The sequence below is a fragment of the Poecilia formosa genome, unplaced genomic scaffold (assembly GCF_000485575.1).
Source record: "Poecilia formosa unplaced genomic scaffold, Poecilia_formosa-5.1.2 Scaffold190, whole genome shotgun sequence".
Taxonomy (NCBI): Eukaryota; Metazoa; Chordata; class Actinopteri; order Cyprinodontiformes; family Poeciliidae; genus Poecilia; species Poecilia formosa.
Window position 1 is genome coordinate 12402 of NW_006800129.1, and position 20172 is coordinate 32573.

General features: G+C 40.2%; 1 protein-coding gene and 1 long non-coding RNA gene across 4 annotated transcripts; one reads left to right on the top strand and one right to left on the bottom strand.

The window, feature by feature from the left end:
* The first annotated feature begins 1242 nt into the window (after nt 1–1242).
* Nucleotides 1243–19129, top strand: tnnc1a (troponin C type 1a (slow)). 3 transcript variants are annotated; one of them, XM_016678785.1, is made up of 6 exons: nt 1243–1329; nt 16373–16403; nt 16568–16714; nt 17214–17328; nt 17822–17958; nt 18523–19129. In XM_016678785.1, the coding sequence occupies exons 1-6, from the start codon at nt 1258–1260 to the stop codon at nt 18552–18554; spliced, it is 534 nt and encodes a 177-aa protein (XP_016534271.1). In that variant the 5' UTR covers nt 1243–1257; the 3' UTR covers nt 18555–19129. The 3 variants fall into 3 exon arrangements, with proteins under 3 accessions (XP_016534271.1, XP_016534272.1, XP_007566343.1); XM_016678786.1 differs by lacking the exon at nt 1243–1329 and adding an exon at nt 13360–13383; XM_007566281.2 differs by lacking the exon at nt 1243–1329 and adding an exon at nt 14861–14989.
* On the bottom strand, nt 13479–14472 carry LOC107837933 (uncharacterized). The gene is made up of 2 exons (XR_001663982.1): nt 14386–14472; nt 13479–14355 (listed from the first exon to the last, which is right to left on the bottom strand). It is a non-coding gene; the product is annotated as an uncharacterized LOC107837933 (long non-coding RNA).
* Nucleotides 19130–20172: the final 1043 nt, after the last annotated feature.

The following is a 20172-nucleotide window of genomic DNA, read 5'->3' on the forward strand; positions in this document are numbered from 1 at the left end:
TATCGATGAAAGGGGCTGAATGCAAATGCATGCAACTCACTCAGCTTTCATTTGTGGAAAAAAAAATCACAGAAACCCTTTGATGATTTACCTTTGCAAAGCCATGTAGCCTAAAGAAAAACAGGAAATGCAAGAAAGAAAACAACGTGACATTTTAAAGTGTCACAAACACTGTTGCTACAAATTTCTGGTTCTACCTCCACTGATGCTGACAAAATCTAAACACAGCTTCGCTTTAAATCGATAGCTTTGTCTGCCCATCTGTCTCCCTTTAACTCTCAGAGCATTTCTCACTTGTCAAATGCATCTTCGTGGAGTCATATTTTCCAGCGCCACTCTGCAATTTCAGTCCCCAAAATGAACTAATTAGCATGATGATTAGTCATTAGTATGTTAATCATAAGCAATCCACATATTTTATTCATGTTGTCACCCCGTTGTTTTTCCTCCTTCTACTGGATTTGTGTACACATCCTGCTTCATTTCCTCACCGCGAACCCTCGTGTTATTGTGATGACCGATGGAATTTGGGGTTTTAAGTAAAGACCGTATTTGCATTAGAAGATAATACTGACGATGTAAAAAAAAAACAAAAAAACCCCCCAAAAAACAAGAAATAAAATGCTTATCACTCATTTTTGTTGACATGAGTTCTTCCTTCTCATAATGAGAGCGGTAAGAGAAGATTGCAGATTCCTGCAAAGAAGTATTCGCAACTCCTTTGTAGGAAGATTTTTGGAAAGAAAACAGAAAAATGTCATCAATCTAATCCTAAATCAGCAAACAGATAGCAACAACAACAAAAAAAAACCTTAGCTCTGACAAGGAGTCTGCCTTATGAATATGAAATGTAAACATGTCTTGTGAATTGATCCCACTCAGAACTTTACAGTCAGAAACATTTTTCTGTTGCTTGGCATGTGTTTATTTTCTCTCTGATTGCTGACATACGTTCTTCTTTGGTTGTTAACACCTCTCTGGCTGATGATGGAGAGACTGGCATATTTCCATCCATCCATCCATTATCTGTTCACCCTTGACCCTTAGTGGGGTTGGGAGGGTTGCTGGTGCCTATCTCCAGCTAACGTTCTGGGCGAGAACTGGCATATTTTCACTTGGGAAATAAAGAGTAACCAGATAAGGGCTTACTCGGTTTTTCTCTGTGCAGTCTAAATATAATTTAGTCGTTGCACACAGGGATGGTTGATGAAATTTACCTCACACCTTCACACGATGAGAGTTTTAGAGGTATACCGCATGAATACGCCGACTTACATCGCAAATCTCCACACTGTGATGTCAACTTTTGAGACAAAAAAACAGTGCAAGGTAAAGATGCTTTTTGTTTGTCTGCTTTTCGTCTGTGTAAGGTTTTGTTTGTCGTGACCTAAATTTCTGTGAAGAAAGTGCATCAGCAACTCTGTCTCGCCTTTTTCCTTCCCTACATATCTTCTCTCTCTCTCTCTCTCTCTCGCTCTCTCTCTCTGTCTCTCTCTGTTCTCTTTCTATTCCTCCGGCTCGCTTTCGCTCTGTCCCAAACACGCTCGATTTACAAACAAGCTAAAGAAGCTGAGAGGACATTTCTAGCTGATAACAATCAGCTTCAGCCAGATTAGTCACGTAGAGGTATTGTTGGATGTGAGACTCAGAGAGCTCGCTGGCTGCAGATATTTCAGGAATACCAAATGGAGCGTCCTCCAAATTTGGGGAGTCTTCCACTTCTCTTCCTTCTTACCTTTGTCAAAGGGATTAATTATGCAAAGAAGTTAAATCCCGCATCTTTAAAACACCATTTTCCCTCTTTTAGGAATTTGTATGTGGCACTTACCGCTAAGTCAAGTCAAACGTTTTTTTTTTTTTTCAACAAATCCAGTGAAATTGAGCAGCATCTGAATGTATCTGCATCAGCCTGTCGGTGCGCACTGATCAGCAGAGAGGTACTCTGTCTGTTGGCAGCTCTGTGTGACAGTCAGCACACGGTGTGGATTTTGTAAACATATGACCTCCATGATAACCGGTATGGGGGCTCTAAATCATTTCAAATTTTTGTACATGTGTTGCTAGGCAACAGTGTAATGTTCTCACTCACCCCTCATGATACTCCCCACCCCCCACCACCTCTTACCCCTTACATGGCTTTCTGCTGGTATTGCTGAGTTTCTCCTGCCAAAAATCATCAATTAACTTTGACAAAAGTCCATTAGTGATAAACATTAAGGCTTCTGAGGGTCAAAAGGCAATTATATGGCTACACAGAAGTAAAGGAAAGTGGAAAATGCAAAATGCATTTTAAAGTTCTAAAGGATAATTTTAAACAAATCATTCCAGAACCACATGTTTTGTCCTGCTCCGGTAGTAACAGCTTAAATGCTGCTACATGCAAAAATATTGCAGCCGCCATACGGCAATGTGTGGATGCTTTACTGTTGTTGACAAGCTAGTTTATAAAAAATAAAAATCTTTAAATGATTAAACAGTTTGGTACAATGCCAAGCACCTGGAAAGTACATACACAATTGAAACCAATTTGGAAAAAATAAAAAGATCCTTTCCTGCCGTCTGACGATAAATTGTATAAAACATTTCCTGTTTCTTTAAAAGCAAACATCTTGTGACGATGCCTGCTGGATTTGGTAAAAGCGGCAAGCTAGAAAACATCATTCATGCGTTTAGAGCGTGGGGGTGGGCCAGCAGTATCATCACGTGTGTTGTTGCTGGAGCGACAGGTGTGCTCCACAAAACTGATGGTATCATGAAAAAAATGAGAATTATATGAAAATATTTGATATCTTCTGAAGACATCAACCATAAAATTATAGAAGGGGCACAAATTGTATTGCAAATAAATAATACCTTCAAGAAATAATAACTTTGCACAGCCAAATAGGTGGGAGTTTTGTGCCATCTTCTTATACACAAAACTGCTTTTTTTGACACTTAGAGAAGCTTTAACCCCACCCCTGACAAAATTAGAAAAATTCCCACAAAGTGGGCGGAGCCACGAGTCACTAAGGGGCCTGACCAAGTGTGAGGAAGAGGAGAGCGGGTCAGGGCTAGAGAAGCACTGCTGCTTACTTATCAGTTTTGTTGTTTTATTTAGAGTCTTTCCAGACACCTATAGTGACTTTTTATCAACAAGTGACAAATCTAGCAACTTTCTTTAGTGTTGTACTTTGTGACAACGCTTTGCGGCAACCCTGCAACAATGTGTCCTGAGTAAGTAGCCTAAGCTGCGGTGAGATCTCTTCCCACTTCCCAAACCGTCCTGCAGTACGCCGTCACCAATAGTCAGAGCCTTTTAGCACATTTTATTTATGATTTCCTTATGACTGCAAATACATCACAAATTTGCAAAGCTGAGTAGTTCCATCAATCAGTGCTCGCTGCTCTGGCCGTCTCTGTTTTCGTGTTCTTGGGTAAGACCCACCTTGCCTGCTGGTGGTCAGAGGCCCCGGTGGTGGCGGTGCATGGCACCTTCTGTCAGACTACCTCAGGGCAGCTGTGGCTGCAGTCCTGTAGCTTGCCTCCATGAGCATGTGTGTGAATGACTGGATGTTGTGCGAAGTGCTTTGGAATCCTCCAGACTAGATAAAGTGCTGTGCAAGCACAGACCATTTATATCCACAAGATTACTTCCACTCAAATTAAAGATAAACTTCTCAATATTAAGAGTGCATTAAACATTCATTCGTATGTCCATACCTGACTGTCCTTACAAGGTTACAATGAGGCTGATGTCTGTCTCCAAGTGCAGTTAACGGTTCTTTAAAAAAAAATAAGAAAATAATGGTTTTACACAAGCATCCCTATTTTCCAGGATGTTTCTAAACTATGTTGTTGTAGAAAAATTGAACCAATTTTTTTAGATGACTAATTTTCACCTCATCAAAGGCGCAGTCAGGTAATTACAAGAATTAGTTGTGTTGTTATTTTCTTTTGCTGCTCTCTCTTTTGATCCCAAAGCTGCTTATTTCCTCCCACTGTTCTTGTCCATTTAAGTCTCATTAAATTGTTTGAAATTACAGAATTAAGGGATGATTTGATGACAAATAAATACAAAATGCACCTCGGTTATCAATTGTGTAGAAACTTGTTCACTTTTATTATGTTAATAAGATGTTACTGGGAAAAAAAACAAAACAAAACAAAAAACTACACAGCATTTTAGGCCATTATGGGTAATAGGTAGCCTAAATAACGATTCCTAAAAACATTTCTAAACTCGCATGTGAATGCAAATACAAATACACAATGTAAAAAAGGTTAAAGTATGTATTGCTACAGGGAAACAAAAAGGTTCATATTATATTATTGAATATGTGTATTTCATTGTCTTCTGTAAACTCGTTTGCAATAACAGCTTTATTTTGGCATGTGGTCCAAAGTGAAAGAGATCGCAGTTTCTGTGTGTGAAACGTGTCTGTGTCAGGGAAAAGTGTGTGGAGCCAGAAGTAGCTAAAGGTCCGTCATCATGCATATCCAAACAGAAAGGAGCTGTGACACTGAACTCTTTAAATGGAGGCTTTGACAGCAGTCTGCAATCCTTTCTCAGCACACTGCCCCTGCTAATCTGCTCTATTCAACCACATCACTATGGAAACTGACTGGATATCTCACCCTGGCTGCCTAACCGGTGCCATGCAGCTATGTCCACCACTGACATGGAGGTTGTTCAGCAAAATTGCTGCCTGATCATTGTTCTACCACAGTAGCCATGCTGTGACATTATTGTCTGCTTCTCTGACACATGATTATTTATTTATTTTTTTTATCTAAAAAATTGCCCTGTTGAAGACAGCAAATGTAAGCTCAAAGGCTTGCAAGAGTAATCCCTTCAGTGTTAACTTGGCTATAAGATGGATAGTTTTGGGTGGTTGAGGAATTTTTTATTTTTATTTTTTTATTCCTCGTGCCTGCTACCTTTTTCCATTTCTGTGCTTTGCTTCTGGCAAAATTGCAGGCGACTATTTGTCATGGTTTTAAAGGGTTTATCAACTTCAAAGCTGAGGGAGCTGGTTGTCCAGCCCATCAGTGAGACCACACAATCCTTCCAGCTCTCGCAAAGAATGGGGTAGAGCATGTGGACAAAATTTTCCTGCCAAGCTCTCAATTCAAAGCTTTTACATAAAGCTGGGAGAGTCACATTTGCATTTGCATTTGCCATTGACGTCAGATTTAATCCAACCCGAACCACTTCTCTGGGCCCTTCAACATCGGAGAGAAGAGCTTTGGTAATTGTTAATTACGGCAAAAAGATGGTTGTAATCACTTGCTCCATCAGGCTGATCAGCACTAAGACCGGGCGCTGAGGAACGAGCAGAAAAGCAAATCCCACAGGTAAATATAATTCAAAAGAGCCGCTAAGAGGGTTGTGCAGCGCACATCTCAAAGTGCTGTCTACCCTAAAGTATTCACCCAACTGTGGCATTTATGACAGACATGATGCATGTCTTTAAATTGCAATATGAAATTGAATGTATTATCACCGATAAAAAGTGTAAATATAAACTCAAGAAAGCATTCAGAAGGCCTTTTATTGCTGTGATCTACTATATGTACTAGTTTGAGGATCTGGAAATACGTTGCTAGTTTTCAACTAAAGCTGCACAAAAACAATGAAACAAAGTGAAGTTGTGGAATAGCTCTAATAAATCATGTTCAACTGCTTTATTGCTGAAAGGTCCTATAGAAATAAACTTAACTTGTAATGAAATTGTTGCATATATTATCTAGATTATTAACAAATTCATCCAAATTATATAATACATTTTTCTTATGTTTACTGTGTCTGCTCCACCTGAGCAGCGTATCTTCTACATTGATTGTGCACCTCGTAGTTGCTTCTCTGATTAATGCTTTAATAAAGTTGTGAAGCCTGTTGCAAAAAAAACAAATAAAAAAAACATTATTTTTCCTCCACTTTATGAGGAAAAATAATTATTAGAAAGGCTGCTCAGCCATGACTACAAAGCTGATCTTACTTAGGAATGTTTCTGTTTTACTTCAAAAGGATGCTAATTAGTTTCATGTCAGCAGCAGGGAATCACTCATGTTTAATCCCTTGTACAGAAAAAGCTGTTTGTCCGAGTGAGGATTTAGGCGACGGCACTATGTAATTCCCACCGGATTCTCCAGGAGTCTCAGAAACTATGAATCAAATTGGAAATGATCACTGAGCACACAGAGAACCCCGACAAAGGAAAGAATCGCTAAGCTAATTCAAACCAATGAATGACTGTGCATGTAAAATTTCTTGACCACCTTTAATTATTAAAACATTTCAGTTGTTAGCAGGATTTCTAATAACACTCGAGATCCTGAATATCTTCACGGAGCCGATGACGAATGAAATGATGAGCATCAGCTGTCAAACACTGCAGTGCAAAACTGCCACGGCTAAAAACTGTCTTCTTATTATTTTCATTCGTGTATCGAGTCCCACTGCTCCCAGAGAAAGATGTAAAATGAGCTGTGCTTATGTAAAACTTGTGTGTTAAGAATTAGTATAATGTGAAAACCATGGAAACCAGCAGCCTTGTACCTCAAACGACATGGTTACCTGGGTGATGAATGTTGCGCCAGGTGCCGCAAGAAGAAAGATGCGCTTCTGTGAAAGTTAGAAATTTACTCACTGAGACCAGAGGAAAGCTCAAGTGTGACAGTACATAAAAAAAAAAGAAATCCCAACCTAAATTATTTCCATATTTTTCATACCTATCATTTTCTAGCTTATACACGTGTTTTCTGATTTTTAATAAAAACAAGTGCAGCATCGAGCTAAACTAGTGCAGAGCTAAGAATAATTCAAACACTGCAATGATTTCACTGCAGACTTAAAGGTCCAACATTTGAAAAAGAAAAATTTGTAGGTCTTTGTGCCTCCTATGTTGAGTAAAATTGTCAATTTGTTCAACAAAAAGTAAGAATTTATGTGCATCTCATTACACTAATTAGCAGATTACTTGCTAATTATTATTTTAGATTATTTAAGACCAGACTTTGACTAAATCTCTGCAAAGTATTATTTTTCTCTTTTTTTTAATGCCATTTTTAGTATAGTCAAGTACCTATGTTACCTTCCGTTGTTATGAAAAGGCTGTATCAAAAACAACTTAATAAATTTGACTTTGCCCTGCGACAGACTGGCGACCTGTCCAGGGTCTCGCCCGAAACGTGAGAGCCGGGGAATTACATTATGACTTTAGATGGTCTTTCATTGACATTTTGCAGAAATTTCCCCATTGTACATTTGGATGACCCATGCATACCCAAAAACTCTAACTATACTGCTAAAGTTTTAGGGTATTGCTTCTTCCCTCCTGATATCTGATTTGATAGCCTGTCACAACAAATCACCTGCAAAACATATGTTGGCTTAGGCTTTTGGGCTTTCAGACTTTCCCTTTTTCTCTCCAAAACGTTTGGGAGGCTGTTTTAAACTTGGAAACTTCAAAAGTGGGGGGGTTTGTCACTGAGAGCATTTGAAACATTTGACATTGCTTATTTGTCTTTCTTTAGAAGTACTGACCTCTACCTCTCTCAGTGGTCTTTCATCCCTTGTCAGCACAGGACACGTTTTACTGCGCCAGCTTCAGCCAGCACCTTTTCAATGTATTTTGCTTTTGTTGACACTCACATGTATTTCGTACTAAAAAGGGCCATCTCTAGGACAGAGAACAGTGGATATACACAATTGTTATACACAATTATACGCAGTTGTTGGAACAGATGCCACCTATGGGCATCTGAAATGGCACCCAGTGATGAACCAACGATACGCCGCTCTCTTTGTCATGCATTGGCAGATTCCTTGTGATTTTCCAATGATGTCACAGAAGGAAACGTCGGGCGTTTGAGGAGTTACCTCGAAATATTTCCACAGGTGAGCCTGCATTTCGCTCAGAAGTTGTGGATTAACTAGAAGCTTACAAACCTTGACATAATCAATGTTAGTGCATGCGAAACCTCTGACTTTGAAGAAAATAATCAAAAGATTTTTTTTATACACAGAAAAAAAAAATGTGTGATCCTTCTCCGTTTCGCCACTTCAAAGGCGACCTCAAGTGTTCGAGATGCTGAAGAAATGTGTCAACCACATGAACCTGACATTGTCAAGAGCCTTCAGTGTCTCAGAGTGAATCTTGTAAAGCTCTTGGTGCAGGGTGACATTGTCTTCCACGCATTGCTTTAAAAATGTGATTGATTGATCCTTTATATTAGTGTTGGTTAATTTCTTTTTGTTTGTTTGGTTGTTTTATTTACTTAGAATAGTGATGTATTTTGCTAACTCTTTGATTCATTTTGACTTTTTAAAACCTCTTGCTAAATCTTGCATGGATGGAAATGCACTGCAAAAGAAGCAACAATCCAGAATGTCGTTTTGAAATTCCTTCTTCCAGGGTGCAACTTGTGAATCCATATATGATTTTAACCTTTTGCACCCAGTCAGGGTAAAAACGACATGGGTCACGACTTGCCAACTGAGAGATGATGAAGACGTGCTAACGCGCTGCCTTCAGTGTCAGACATGACATGCATGAGGAAGAACCCAGAGGTTGTGATTCACACCTTTTAGTCTGTCTGCCTGTGTGTGATGTGGTGTGTAAACATCAAGGTCTTTTCGGTGCGCTCGTGCTGTGTTAAACACTTTCTGTTTGGCTTTATAGAAATGTAAATAATTGGCGTAAGTGGAGTTTTGCTGCACGTCAAATGTATTTATCTGCTCCAACGGGACAAACACACAAGTCACTTAATTTAGTTGTTAACGACGGCATCACGAAACATTGACCTTTCGTTCCAGCCTTGAGGCCGCAAAATGAGTCACGTGACAGCCTAGATATTTACAGTGCTTCTCATCACCAGCCTTGTCAAATCACAGCACACTTCACTGCTGCCTACGAGGCCCAAGGCTGGACTTCAGCTATGCAAGCTGATGCATAGGTGGACTTTTTTTTCATCCTTTAGGTCATGCGCTCCGCAAGCTTGTGTAACACAGACGTCGCGAGGGTATTCTGGGACATTAATGCACATTAGCATGCATTTGTAGAAGGTTGCGTGAGTATGTTTGCACAAGAAACGGCAGAGCGAATCACAAAGGAACACCGTATGCAGGACCGATGCATTTCAGGCTGATTAGTCTTGTGGAGGAGCTTCTGGAGAAAATCCAGGACAATTTCTTAAGTTGTAGAACAAATAAATCTGTAAAGAGAGCTAGCCCGAGCTTCTCTGCATAAATTGGAGGGTTTGATTTTCTGTATCTTTTTGAAATTGAAGACTTTGCAACAAAATTTAAAATATCATGGGCTACAATAGGTATGAACATATTTGCGAATCTATTTTTTTTAGGATGCACTGTTTTTCTGTCTAAAAGATAAATACAGTTTTTGCTAATTTATCTTAAACATTGAATGTATATTTGATCTCCCTAAGGATGGGTTTAATTTATTTCTTTCCTGTCTTCCTGTCTTCCAGTTGCTACTTTCCTCAGAAATGTAGCTGTCAAACTAAAAGTGGAGCAGTAACTGCTTGGAATGAAGATGATTTTGACCTTCTTTCCCATCCAACTCGCTCTCGGTAGAGCCAATTGTTAGATTAAATAATTCTGAAGCTGCACCACTGTTCATTTCACTTGGGAATATCTGAGACATTGTCCGACACCCCAAGGGCTGTCGGATTACTTTGCAGAGAGCAGCTATTCAAGGGGAAGAGGTGAAGGCAGCTACTGCGACAAGTACAAAATGTCTGCATGCTGCAAGCCACTACAGAAAGACTTTATATTTAGTACTTATGCATAAGCGTGAACAAATATGTGGGTTCTGACATATTAAATACTCTACATCTGTTGTTTCCATTTCTGTTATTCAGCCTCACCTAACAGAGGTGTAATGATGATATATGACATTCAATTAATAAGATTTTAAAAAATGCAGAGAACCAGTTTGAAAGGGTTTGAAAAACTGGTGCAGGGGTGAAGCGTGTGAGAACTCATCAGTCCTCGACTTTACACAGTGTGGATCATGAGCCGATCCAAGATTTTCATGGTATGAAAACTTTGAGCAAAAATATTAGTTTGTCCTTAAAACAATATTTGGAGAGAACTAACAAAAATTCTTAACATCGTCTTATTTCTTTTTATTTCAAACAAAAAAGTAACAATTGTCCCATCTGCTGCTAGAAAACTTCATTTCAGAAAGTTATAGCATGTAACATAGACTTAAGCAAAATATAAAATATAAAATAAAAACCCACTAAGCTTGTTGTTTTCAAGTGCTTATTACACAGAGCATTATACTGTTTTGTCTAGCTTGTTAATTAGTACAGCTTTGTGCTATAGGCTAGATATCCTGCTGGCTGTGAAATATGCAGCTAATGGACTTATTAAACAGTGAAATTATTTCCACACCATGACTGTACTTTTTTTATCTGAAAATATTTCCAAACAGTCATTTTTTTTCTATCATGTAAACAAAAGGAAAGTTAAACAACGTTCTTTTGGCCAATCAGCACAACTTCTCCTTCTGTTTGCTGATGGGCCTGGTAGAAAATCTACCAGAGACAATCCAAGTGAGCGGGAGAAAGCCCAAACTCTGCATTAGGCAAGATTTTTTTTTTTCCCCCAGTGGAATTGCAGAAGAAAGTAATGGTCAGCCTGGTGTTGTAGAGGCTGATGGTTAATTTTTGCATACTTTATAGACACTGAACTTAACATGCTTAGAATTTTAAAGAGGGCATAATAATTTGTTGACTCTGCTGTTGAGTTTTCTTCTCATCTTTCTAAGAGAAGCATGGAGTAGATCTTACCACCCTCTGCCAACCGACATATTATAATATTACAGGACATTTTTTGTGGTTTAAAAACTTTTTAGAACTTGGCATACCTGAATAATATTAACTGACTCAGGAAGTCATTGGGTTGCTTGGATCCTGCTGACATAAATAGTTCTGACGTCATGTTGACAGCAGATATTGGTTCATGAGCTGTACACTCTCTAGATAATTTATTAATACAATTTAACCTAAATATAACTTAATACAACAGTACAGTTTCAGGTTATTATGTAATGCGTACTAGTTTTTATTGTTTTACTGATTCAGACAAAGACGATGCCGGTAAAGCATTGACGATACTGTAACATCTAAATATGTGGAGACGTTTATGACCACTTGAATATGTCGCTTTTCCCTGTTTATGCATAGTTAAACAAACAGGAGAACCTAACATAGTTGCAGACTTAGAAAAAGATCAAGTGTTTTTCAGTATCGCATCAGAAACTACAACAATTTCTTTCAGCATTTTGCCATCTTTAACCTGTGATTAATCTTAAAGGCACACCTTGACAGCTCTTTTAGCCGCCACGTGGCAGAAAAACAATTTCTCTGTAGCTCGGAGGGAACCTCGGCTGCCATAAATCTGAGAAGAAATCTTTGCCGGGCCTCTCATACAGGATTTCAGAGGTTGGGAAGGGTAAGGCAGGGAGAGATGGGGAGGGTGGTAGGTCACTTGGTGGTCCAGTGGACTGGAAAATGTTGCAGGCCTCTGGCTGGAAGTTAGTGCATATCTATGTACGCTGGAGCTAATGTGGCCACTGGCTCATTGGAGCTCTGATTTAAGGAACGCTGTGTAACACGGCCAAATGCCCCAGTGAAAACGAGTGTCAAAGACAAACCACTGAGGCCAGTGAAGCAGAGTGAAGAAATCGCTCCCCCTTGTCTCTAACGGCAAATCCATAAATTTGGGTTAGGCAGTGAAAAAAAATAAATAAATAAAATAAAACACAGATTTTTTTTTTAAATAAATATAGCAAAGAAACCAACAGGAGAGGTGGTCTGTGAAAAGAAGACTGTGTCATTCAGTCGCACACAGGGCGCTCTCAGCCTGCTACAACAGGAGCTGCTGACAGGTTGGTCATCAATGAAAGGAGGCGGGGAAAGAGGAGAACGGAACAAGAGAGGGGAAAGAAGGGAAAGGAGAAGAGAGAAAGAAAGGGAAGCTGACAGGTTCACCCCACCTCCCCCCAGGCGCCCCCACCATCCACAGCAATCAAGGAGGTGAGGACACAGAGGGGAGGAGAGGAGCTTCAAGCTCAGCTGCATGTCAACCCAATCATTACATCACATGACCATTTAAATTGGCATGATGGGTGCTGTGCAGTGGAGTAGATCTTCACAATGTAGCCCTGCTGATTAGGAACTGTCAGCATGAGATGGCATGGCTCACGCAGGTTGACATGTTTCACACTTGAAATATGTAGTTTTGGTGCGTAAAACGGTTTTAGACGATGGCAGAAATCTCTCTAGCCTCCGGATGACCAACGCTACTGAAACTTCCAAACATGTCACCCAAAAAAAAAAAAAAAAAAAAATCCACTAGAAACAAATAGCAGACAGGAACAACACCAGATAAGCTATATGTGATAGTTGTCCAGATTTGTTTGAATTACACCTCACGTGCATGCTTCGCAGCGCGAACGTACGCAAAAAGGAGGCGAAGAATGGAGAATAATATAGTCACTCTGAGGACAAAATGTGGTGGCAGCGAAGCAGGGAGGGCGATGGAGGGGGATATAGCCCCGTTCATCTCCTCTCATTTTCTGCCCGCTACTACCCGGCAGAGTTTCTATGGCAACCCCTCAAAAAGCGGTGTGCGGTGAATTGTGGATTTGAGATGCGCCGTCTGATTGCGCTGTGTGGAGGAGATGGCTGGCTCTTTCGTCAGCCTTTCCCCGTGTAAGAGGAAATTGGTGAAGGGCTCCAATGAAACAGCACTCCATATGCTTTCTTTGATCTGCGTGCCAGTCTTCGGGCTCGACGTCATGTGTGTGTGTGTGTGTGTGCGTGTGTGTGTGTTGGGGTGCAGACAATGTGCAGAGCGGGCTCACCAACGCTTTACATTAGGAATCCGGTGCCCGCCTCCCCTCCTCACCAAGAGGAGCCGCTTGTCACTCTTGGCACCCACCAGACATCTCCAAAAAAAAAAAAAAAAAAAAGAATGAATTTGTCTGGCGGACCGTGTGGACTCATCAGCATGCTTTGACTTTCAGCTGATTGATTCGAAGCCACTGATGACGATTCACTTCTCTGAATTCAAACAGCAGCGTGCAGCGCAGTGCAGTGTGTCCTGAGTGTGAAATCATGACAAATGGCACAAATAGTTTCAGATCCCCGCAAGCTCTCCCCTCCCCTCCGCTCACCACCTCACTGCTTTTCTTTTCTTTCTTTTTTTTCTTTTCTTTCCCATGCAGGCAGGAACTTGTGCCCGTGACTGACACGCACTGATGCGGGGGTCTTTGTCACAAGACCTGCTCCTTTCTGTGCACGAGTAGGACATGTATGTTGTTCAGTGGGAGCTCCATCTCTCTTCTTCTGAGTGGCTGTATGATGCTTGTAAGCTGTGCCAGTCCCCATTAGCATCCCATTATAAACCAGCATGATCACTCGTCACTTAAAATGCCTGCCACAGCATGCTCTGTGTGTGTGTGTGTGTGTGCGGGTGTGTGTCTGTGAAAGTTTTTTTTTTTTCTTTTAAAGCACGTGCGTGAACGTGAAAAAGAATCACAGTCAAGTGATTGAGATGGCCTTGTTTCAGAAGGGGTTTAGAAAAAAAAAAAAGAAAGAAAGCGGTAGCAGAGCCTTGCAGTGGATGCAATTTCATTTAAATGTCTCTGCAAGTGTTTGGTTTGTTTGACCCAGATTTCTCACCTACCCCGCAATTGATAAATTGGATATCCGGAGGCAGCCTTGTGCAACTATTCAATGTAGTTTCTATGTAGCGAGCAGCGCCCTCTGCTGAGTTATACCCGTGTTGCACATGATTTGTTTTTCAAATCTACAGCGCTTTACAGCCATGTGAAAAATTTAACAGCCTGTTTTCCTAACATATGGGGACATATGGGTTCTAATGATTCATTTTAAAAACTGAGAAAATTTCAAGTAAAAATAATCAAGCAAGTAAGACTTAAAAAAAAAAAATAAAATAAAATTTTGGTGTGGAATAAATTAGGAACACTCCCACATTTAGTTCCATGAATGTAAAATAGCTAAAATCACGTCAAGAACACAAGATTATAACAGGAGGTCTTTAAAGGAGGTTTGTCTTTTTGAACCTGAGACATTTAGTTGATGTTATAGCTGTCTGGAAGAAAACCTCAAATTAGAAGCACGGAGGGGAAAATCTCATGGCTTGGGAATGCCTTATCTATCTAAACAGCTCTACATCACTTTCCCCATGGATTGTGCCATCTGTTGAAGGGTGCTTGCTGAACACGTGAGATCATCTGTCAAAATGAAAAAAAGCTATTGCACTCTGTAGTGAGAAATCAGATAAAAAGGCCTTCAACAGTGCTTTGCGCATGCAGCCTTGATCTCAATATGTCGCAGCGGTAAAACTTGATTCGAAAGTGTTTACCAATAGATCTTCCTGCTTTGTTTATTTTACCATGAGATTGTAGGTTCTTTGAAGGCCAGTATTGGTACCATTATTTCGGTGTGACTTCACAGAGCTCTGCTCGTCTCCTGTCACGGTCCGAAAACCTCTGCATGCACCCACAGTCAAATTCTTTCGAACTCACTCAGGTCTGGAGGAATGTTGAGTGTCTCTAGCCCTTCTCCCTGGAGATTAGAGCTCCCCATGCATGGCCTCTCTCCTCTCCTCAAACTCATTCCATAGTGTGCCCCCTAAGAGCTGCTGCATTTTTATCTGAGCCCGGTGATTGTGACAGATTGGGCCAATGATGCACGCACACACACACACACACACACACACACACACATCAGTACACATTTGTGTACACACATGTTCAAGGCTCTATCAGAGGGGAGGTTGCTTTGCCTAGGGAGGGACAGACAGTGCCAGGCTTGGGGTATAAAACCCTCCCAGGATGAAACCAGAGTCCTCCCCTAAGCTGGACTCTTTCTCAGTCCTTTGTGCTAGGACACTGTCAGGACCGGCAGCAGACGAGCCGCCAGCATGAATGACATCTACAAAGCAGCGGTATGTTCTCTCACTCAGCTCATATGCTTTACGCTGTGTGTACAGTCAGCTCCTTCTGATGAGGCACTTTGGTTTTGCTGGATAGTCCCCAAAACTCAGTGAGAGCTAATCTGGGAGGAGAAGGATTTTGTTTGCACATCACCACTCTTACCATTGATTTGTAGAGAGAATCTGGTGTATTCTGTTGAAGGCTTGGAGAGTTTTGTGATTGTTTAATTAGCTGGGAAGAGTCCCATATCTTTTTGACTAACTGCTGGTATTTGAGTCCTGCCAGTGTCTGTTCAGTGTGTCCCTTCCATCACCAGCTGGTATCAAACATGTCGGTGGATCTTTGACCATATTAGAAGAGGTGGGAGCGGACATGTCCCTGGTCATCACTCTGCTGCTTCATTCTTGACTTCAAATGGACCAGTCCTGCCTCCCAGGGCTAATTTTGGCAAGTTGCTCAAACGATTCTGCTCCTGTAGTGCTCTGGTCCCATGGAAGGCCTTCAGGTTTAGATAAACTCCTCCTCCACTGGATTCCAGCATTATCTGTGATCCTGAAAGCTGTGCTGTTGTGTGTGTCCCCTCTCCCCCCCGTCCTGCTGGACAGTGGACCCGGTCGTCCTGTTCCCTCACATCCCAGCTGAGCAGGACATCTAAGACAGGAAAGGCTCCCAAGAATGTACATAACATGTTTGTTTGGATACATCGTTTCATATATCATCACTTGAGGGACTGTGTTTGTTTACAAGAGAGCAACTGAATGTATGGCTGTTTAATTTACTGCAGACGACAGATGATAACTCTTATGCAAGCAGCTGTCTCCCTCTTTCGCTGTAGCTTTTGCAGGATTACTGCCCCATTGTTATGGGTGGTAGCCAGTGCTATGCTAATTTAACGCACTCTGTGTCGGGTTCCTTTATCTGTGGTTCCCGATCATGCTGTCTATTTTTAGCTCCCCATCATTGTGGGTGCCACACATGAAACATACAGTATGTATTTTAATTGCAGACGCATCAATGAAAAATTTTCCAGCGTATTTCCAATCTAAAGTTTTTGACTGGAAGGAAGATCAAACTTTTACTTTAGCATTGTTAGCATTGATCAGAGCTGATTGGACGTGTAATCATTCAATTGCCATCTTATTTCTTGGCACATCATTGGTTTAGCCGGTGGCGGTTAAGTCACAGGAATACCACTTCTGACTGAAAAATAATCAGAACAAACATGAATAAAATAAAGGGACATTTGTTAAAGATTTCAGGTCCAGATACCAGAAGTAAAAACGTTCACAGTGAAATTAAATTAATATGAGACAGTGCAGAAAGGGGAAGACCTGCACAGATTTTATTCAGGTTGTGTAAACGGTTCATTCTTTTAATCGTTTCATCTTTTACAGGTTGAACAGCTGACAGATGAACAGAAAAATGGTGCGTAATTTTTATTTTAAATTTTATGAATTTTATGGGAACATTTTCACATCATGTTCCTGCTTGTTAAAGAAAAGCACAGTGAGATGGATAGTTAGATGTATCTGATGCAACCAAATATATCTTTTAAATCTTTTTTCCCCTTTACTGTTGGGGTGTTGCAGAGTTCAAGGCCGCCTTCGACATCTTTGTGCAAGACGCAGAGGATGGCTGCATCAGCACCAAGGAGCTGGGGAAGGTCATGAGGATGCTCGGTCAGAACCCCACGCCAGAGGAGCTGCAGGAGATGATAGACGAGGTGGATGAAGATGGTAAATCGAAACAGGAAACTGAATGGTTGACCTCTTCTTGCCCATAGTTCAGCGACCTGGTCTGTCTTGTGCAAACGGAGCATCAGCCAGACCCTCAATGCTTAATGTCAAATGAAAGTCAGCGGTCGTAAAGACATCAGGATGTGTCAGACTGGATTAAAGGGGAAATGTGTATCAAATGATGCACAAGTCGTCTTGAATTTTCCATGTGATGTGATGATCAAAGACAGAAAATAACGTTTTGGATTTACCTCAGAAAGGTTTAACATGTGATGTACATTTTTGGCATGCTCTCAGATAAAGAATAAGAATGACATTTAAATGTCGCAACAGTTTCTGCTCGTCATTGTGAACTACAGGTATCTTCTTGTGTCAGAAATATGAATAATTGCAAATAAAAAAAGGGTTGCATATTAAGTAATTTGTGCATTGTTTAAATTATCTGAAATTCCTCTCTGAGAAGGTGCTTTGAAATGTGTGTGTGTGTGTGTGTGTGCAGGGAGCGGCACAGTGGACTTTGATGAGTTCCTGGTCATGATGGTGAGATGCATGAAGGACGACAGCAAAGGGAAGACAGAAGAAGAGCTCGCTGAGCTCTTCAGGATGTTTGACAAGTATGTTTTTATTCTTAAACCCTACTACTATCAATGAAATATGAATCCCGAAAAAGCAGCTAGCTCATCTTTGGGGTAACTGACAAACAGACGAGTCAAATTATATTTTACAAGTGGATGCTTTCATCTCAGAACCACCGCAGCCCAGTTATTAAATTGCACTTTAGTGTGGTTCCAGCAAAGTATGCTCCCCATGTGCAAATTATGAGCTCTGACAAAATGCCAGGAAGCTCTGCAGAGAACTGCATGTAGTTCGTTCCTTAATCGCTTTTGACAGTTCTGAGTATTCCTAACACCCCCTAGCATGTATGCCAGACACCTCGTCTCAGCATCAAAGAACAAACTCCCCATTCCTTACTCCCGTCATGGTTTCGCAGAAATTTGTAAAGCCCAAGATATGAATTTTCACATGACTTTCCCCTAATGCCGCCCTTGAAGCTCTGTGTGAAATTTATGAGAGCACAACACAAATTGCACTGCTTTGACTGCACAGAAATGCAGACGGTTACATCGACCTGGATGAGCTGAAAATGATGCTGGAGTCCACAGGAGAAGCGATCACTGAGGATGATATTGAAGAGCTGATGAAAGACGGGGACAAGAACAACGATGGCAAAATTGACTATGATGGTAAGGGGGTTTGAACTCCGGAGAAAAAAGAAGCGTAACAACTGAAAAGCCTCTAAAGGTTTCTAAAAGTCTTTGTCTTGACAGCAATAATGTGTCCTGTAATTGTCTCGTGTTGTGTTTGGTTCAGATCCTGCTTAGCAGACCGGTTCTACGTTGTGTTAATTGGCAATTATACATCTAAATGAGCAAAGACCATATGTGGAGTTTCTCAAGGCTTCATTTTCAGGTCGCATTAATTCAACATTACATGGTCTCTTTAGCTTTAATTATGGAGAACTAGAAGATCTCCTGCAATATCTATCCATCCTGGAGATGTACCATTTTATATCTCTATGTCATCTCTTGGTTATAGTCACTGAGGATATCTGGGAGTGAACTAGTCAGAATTTTCTTTAATTTCATGCAAAACATATTCAGAATATATGGTTAGAGAATTTCTTCACTGCCCTTGAACTATCTTGTTTATGGACATTGATTTATAAAATATCTTTCCTTGATTTGCTGTTTCATACCAGTTTGGCAGAAGTTAAGTGGCTTTCTGAACATGGCTTTCTTATTTTACAGAATTCTTGGAGTTCATGAAAGGAGTGGAGTAACCCTGAACTGGAGAGGATAAAAGTTATTTTGAGTGTCACTGTGACTCCACAGTCATCTGTGGAAAACTGGATTTGGCTGCAGTTGATGGAAAACAACGGGTCAGCATTGCAAACACTGTATCTGATTTTTTTCTCTTTTTTTTTTTTGTCTTTTGTATTTTCTACCATATCTTCCATTGTTGAAGACACAATTTTTGACTTTCAGTACATTGAATCTGTGTCAACTTGTCTAGATCACTTAAAATGTTTGCTGAGACCAAATATTATTTCCCCTACAGCTGATTTATGTTGGGTTTTTGTATTATGCTTCCAGGTAAACATAATTTTTCAAAGGCTGCAGTCCAGTTCCTAATAAGATGCTGAAGATGTAAATAAACGCAAAATAAACTCGTGTTTGAATAAATCATTTTATCCAGGAAATGCGCCGGATCCAGTGAGTGTGCACGTCATGATGTACAGTTTCTCTGTGTCTAAAGTCCCATCAGGATATTTCATTGTGTCCAGGTGTTTCAGGTTTGACTGTTGCACTTGTAAGGTGCACTCATGTAATAAACAAAATCTGATCAACAATAAGACTCCTCTGTCAGTGCAGTGATTTTGCCTGATATGACATTTCTCATTTCTTATCACTGGCATTAAACTTTTTTTTTTTTCTAGAAATTAATTTCCTTCTGCTTCCTTTTGATCCATCTGTGTAATTTCTACTCTGTATTGGATCTTGTCTTTGAGCATGTGAAATATTCTCATGGTTGTATCCAGTTACACAGCCTGTTGACACAGGAGCTATTTATGTCTAATCATGTTAGTGCCCATGTCAGAGGATCAGCGCCACCAGTTGACAGTCAGATTCCTTTGTCCTTAAAAAGACATCTGTTGACTACAGAGAGATAACAAGGCTGCTATTAGCACAGCTTTAAGTTTGGCAGAAATGTTAGCACTTCTAAAGTATCTGAACAGTCAGAACAAAGTGACGAATCTCAATGTCTGCAAGACTTTTACTTGTTTCGGAAAAAAAAATCTACATATTTTTCTAGGTTTTTCTTAAGTGGCACACTTGGGGGTGTTTGCAAAATCCTTTTTAATGAAAAACTAAAACATCCTTGTAACATACTGATAACTGTGTTGTGTAAGCCATCAATCTGACTCACTCTTTATACAAAATCAGGAACCCAGCCATGCAGTTATAATAACGTCCACTTGATGTCAGCAGGACAACATAGAGCCATGTTTTGTTTTGTTTTGTTTTTGTTTCGTTTTTTTGCTTGTATTCCAGTAAGCCTAGGAAAACAGATTGCTTTGCACAATTACACTTCTCCAAATATAAATAAATGAATAACACCAAACTGATTTAACACAAGAATACTTCCAGCTGGCTTGAAAATGAAACTGTCAACCCATCTATTACAAGAGGCACAAGTAATGTCCAGTGCAATAAACAGCTGGAGAAAAATAAAAGCATTTGAACATTATAATATTTTTATTAAGAAATTCTTATTCAGAATCATTTAACAATTCCAAATGACTTGACTTCATTTTATTTTGTTGGACTTATCTTTTTATTTTTTTCTCTATTGTAAAAAAGCACCTTCTTGAGGATTTTTGTATAAACTGTGTGTGA

Excerpts from the sequence above, each read along its gene's own strand:
- tnnc1a (XM_016678785.1), top strand. The coding sequence starts at position 1,258 with ATGAATACGCCGACTTACATCGCAAATCTCCACACTGTGATGTCAACT. Across the intron at positions 1,330-16,372 it reads AGACAAAAAAACAGTGCAAG|GTTGAACAGCTGACAGATGA; the intron begins GTAAAGATGCTT and ends CATCTTTTACAG. Across the intron at positions 16,404-16,567 it reads GACAGATGAACAGAAAAATG|AGTTCAAGGCCGCCTTCGAC; the intron begins GTGCGTAATTTT and ends GGGGTGTTGCAG.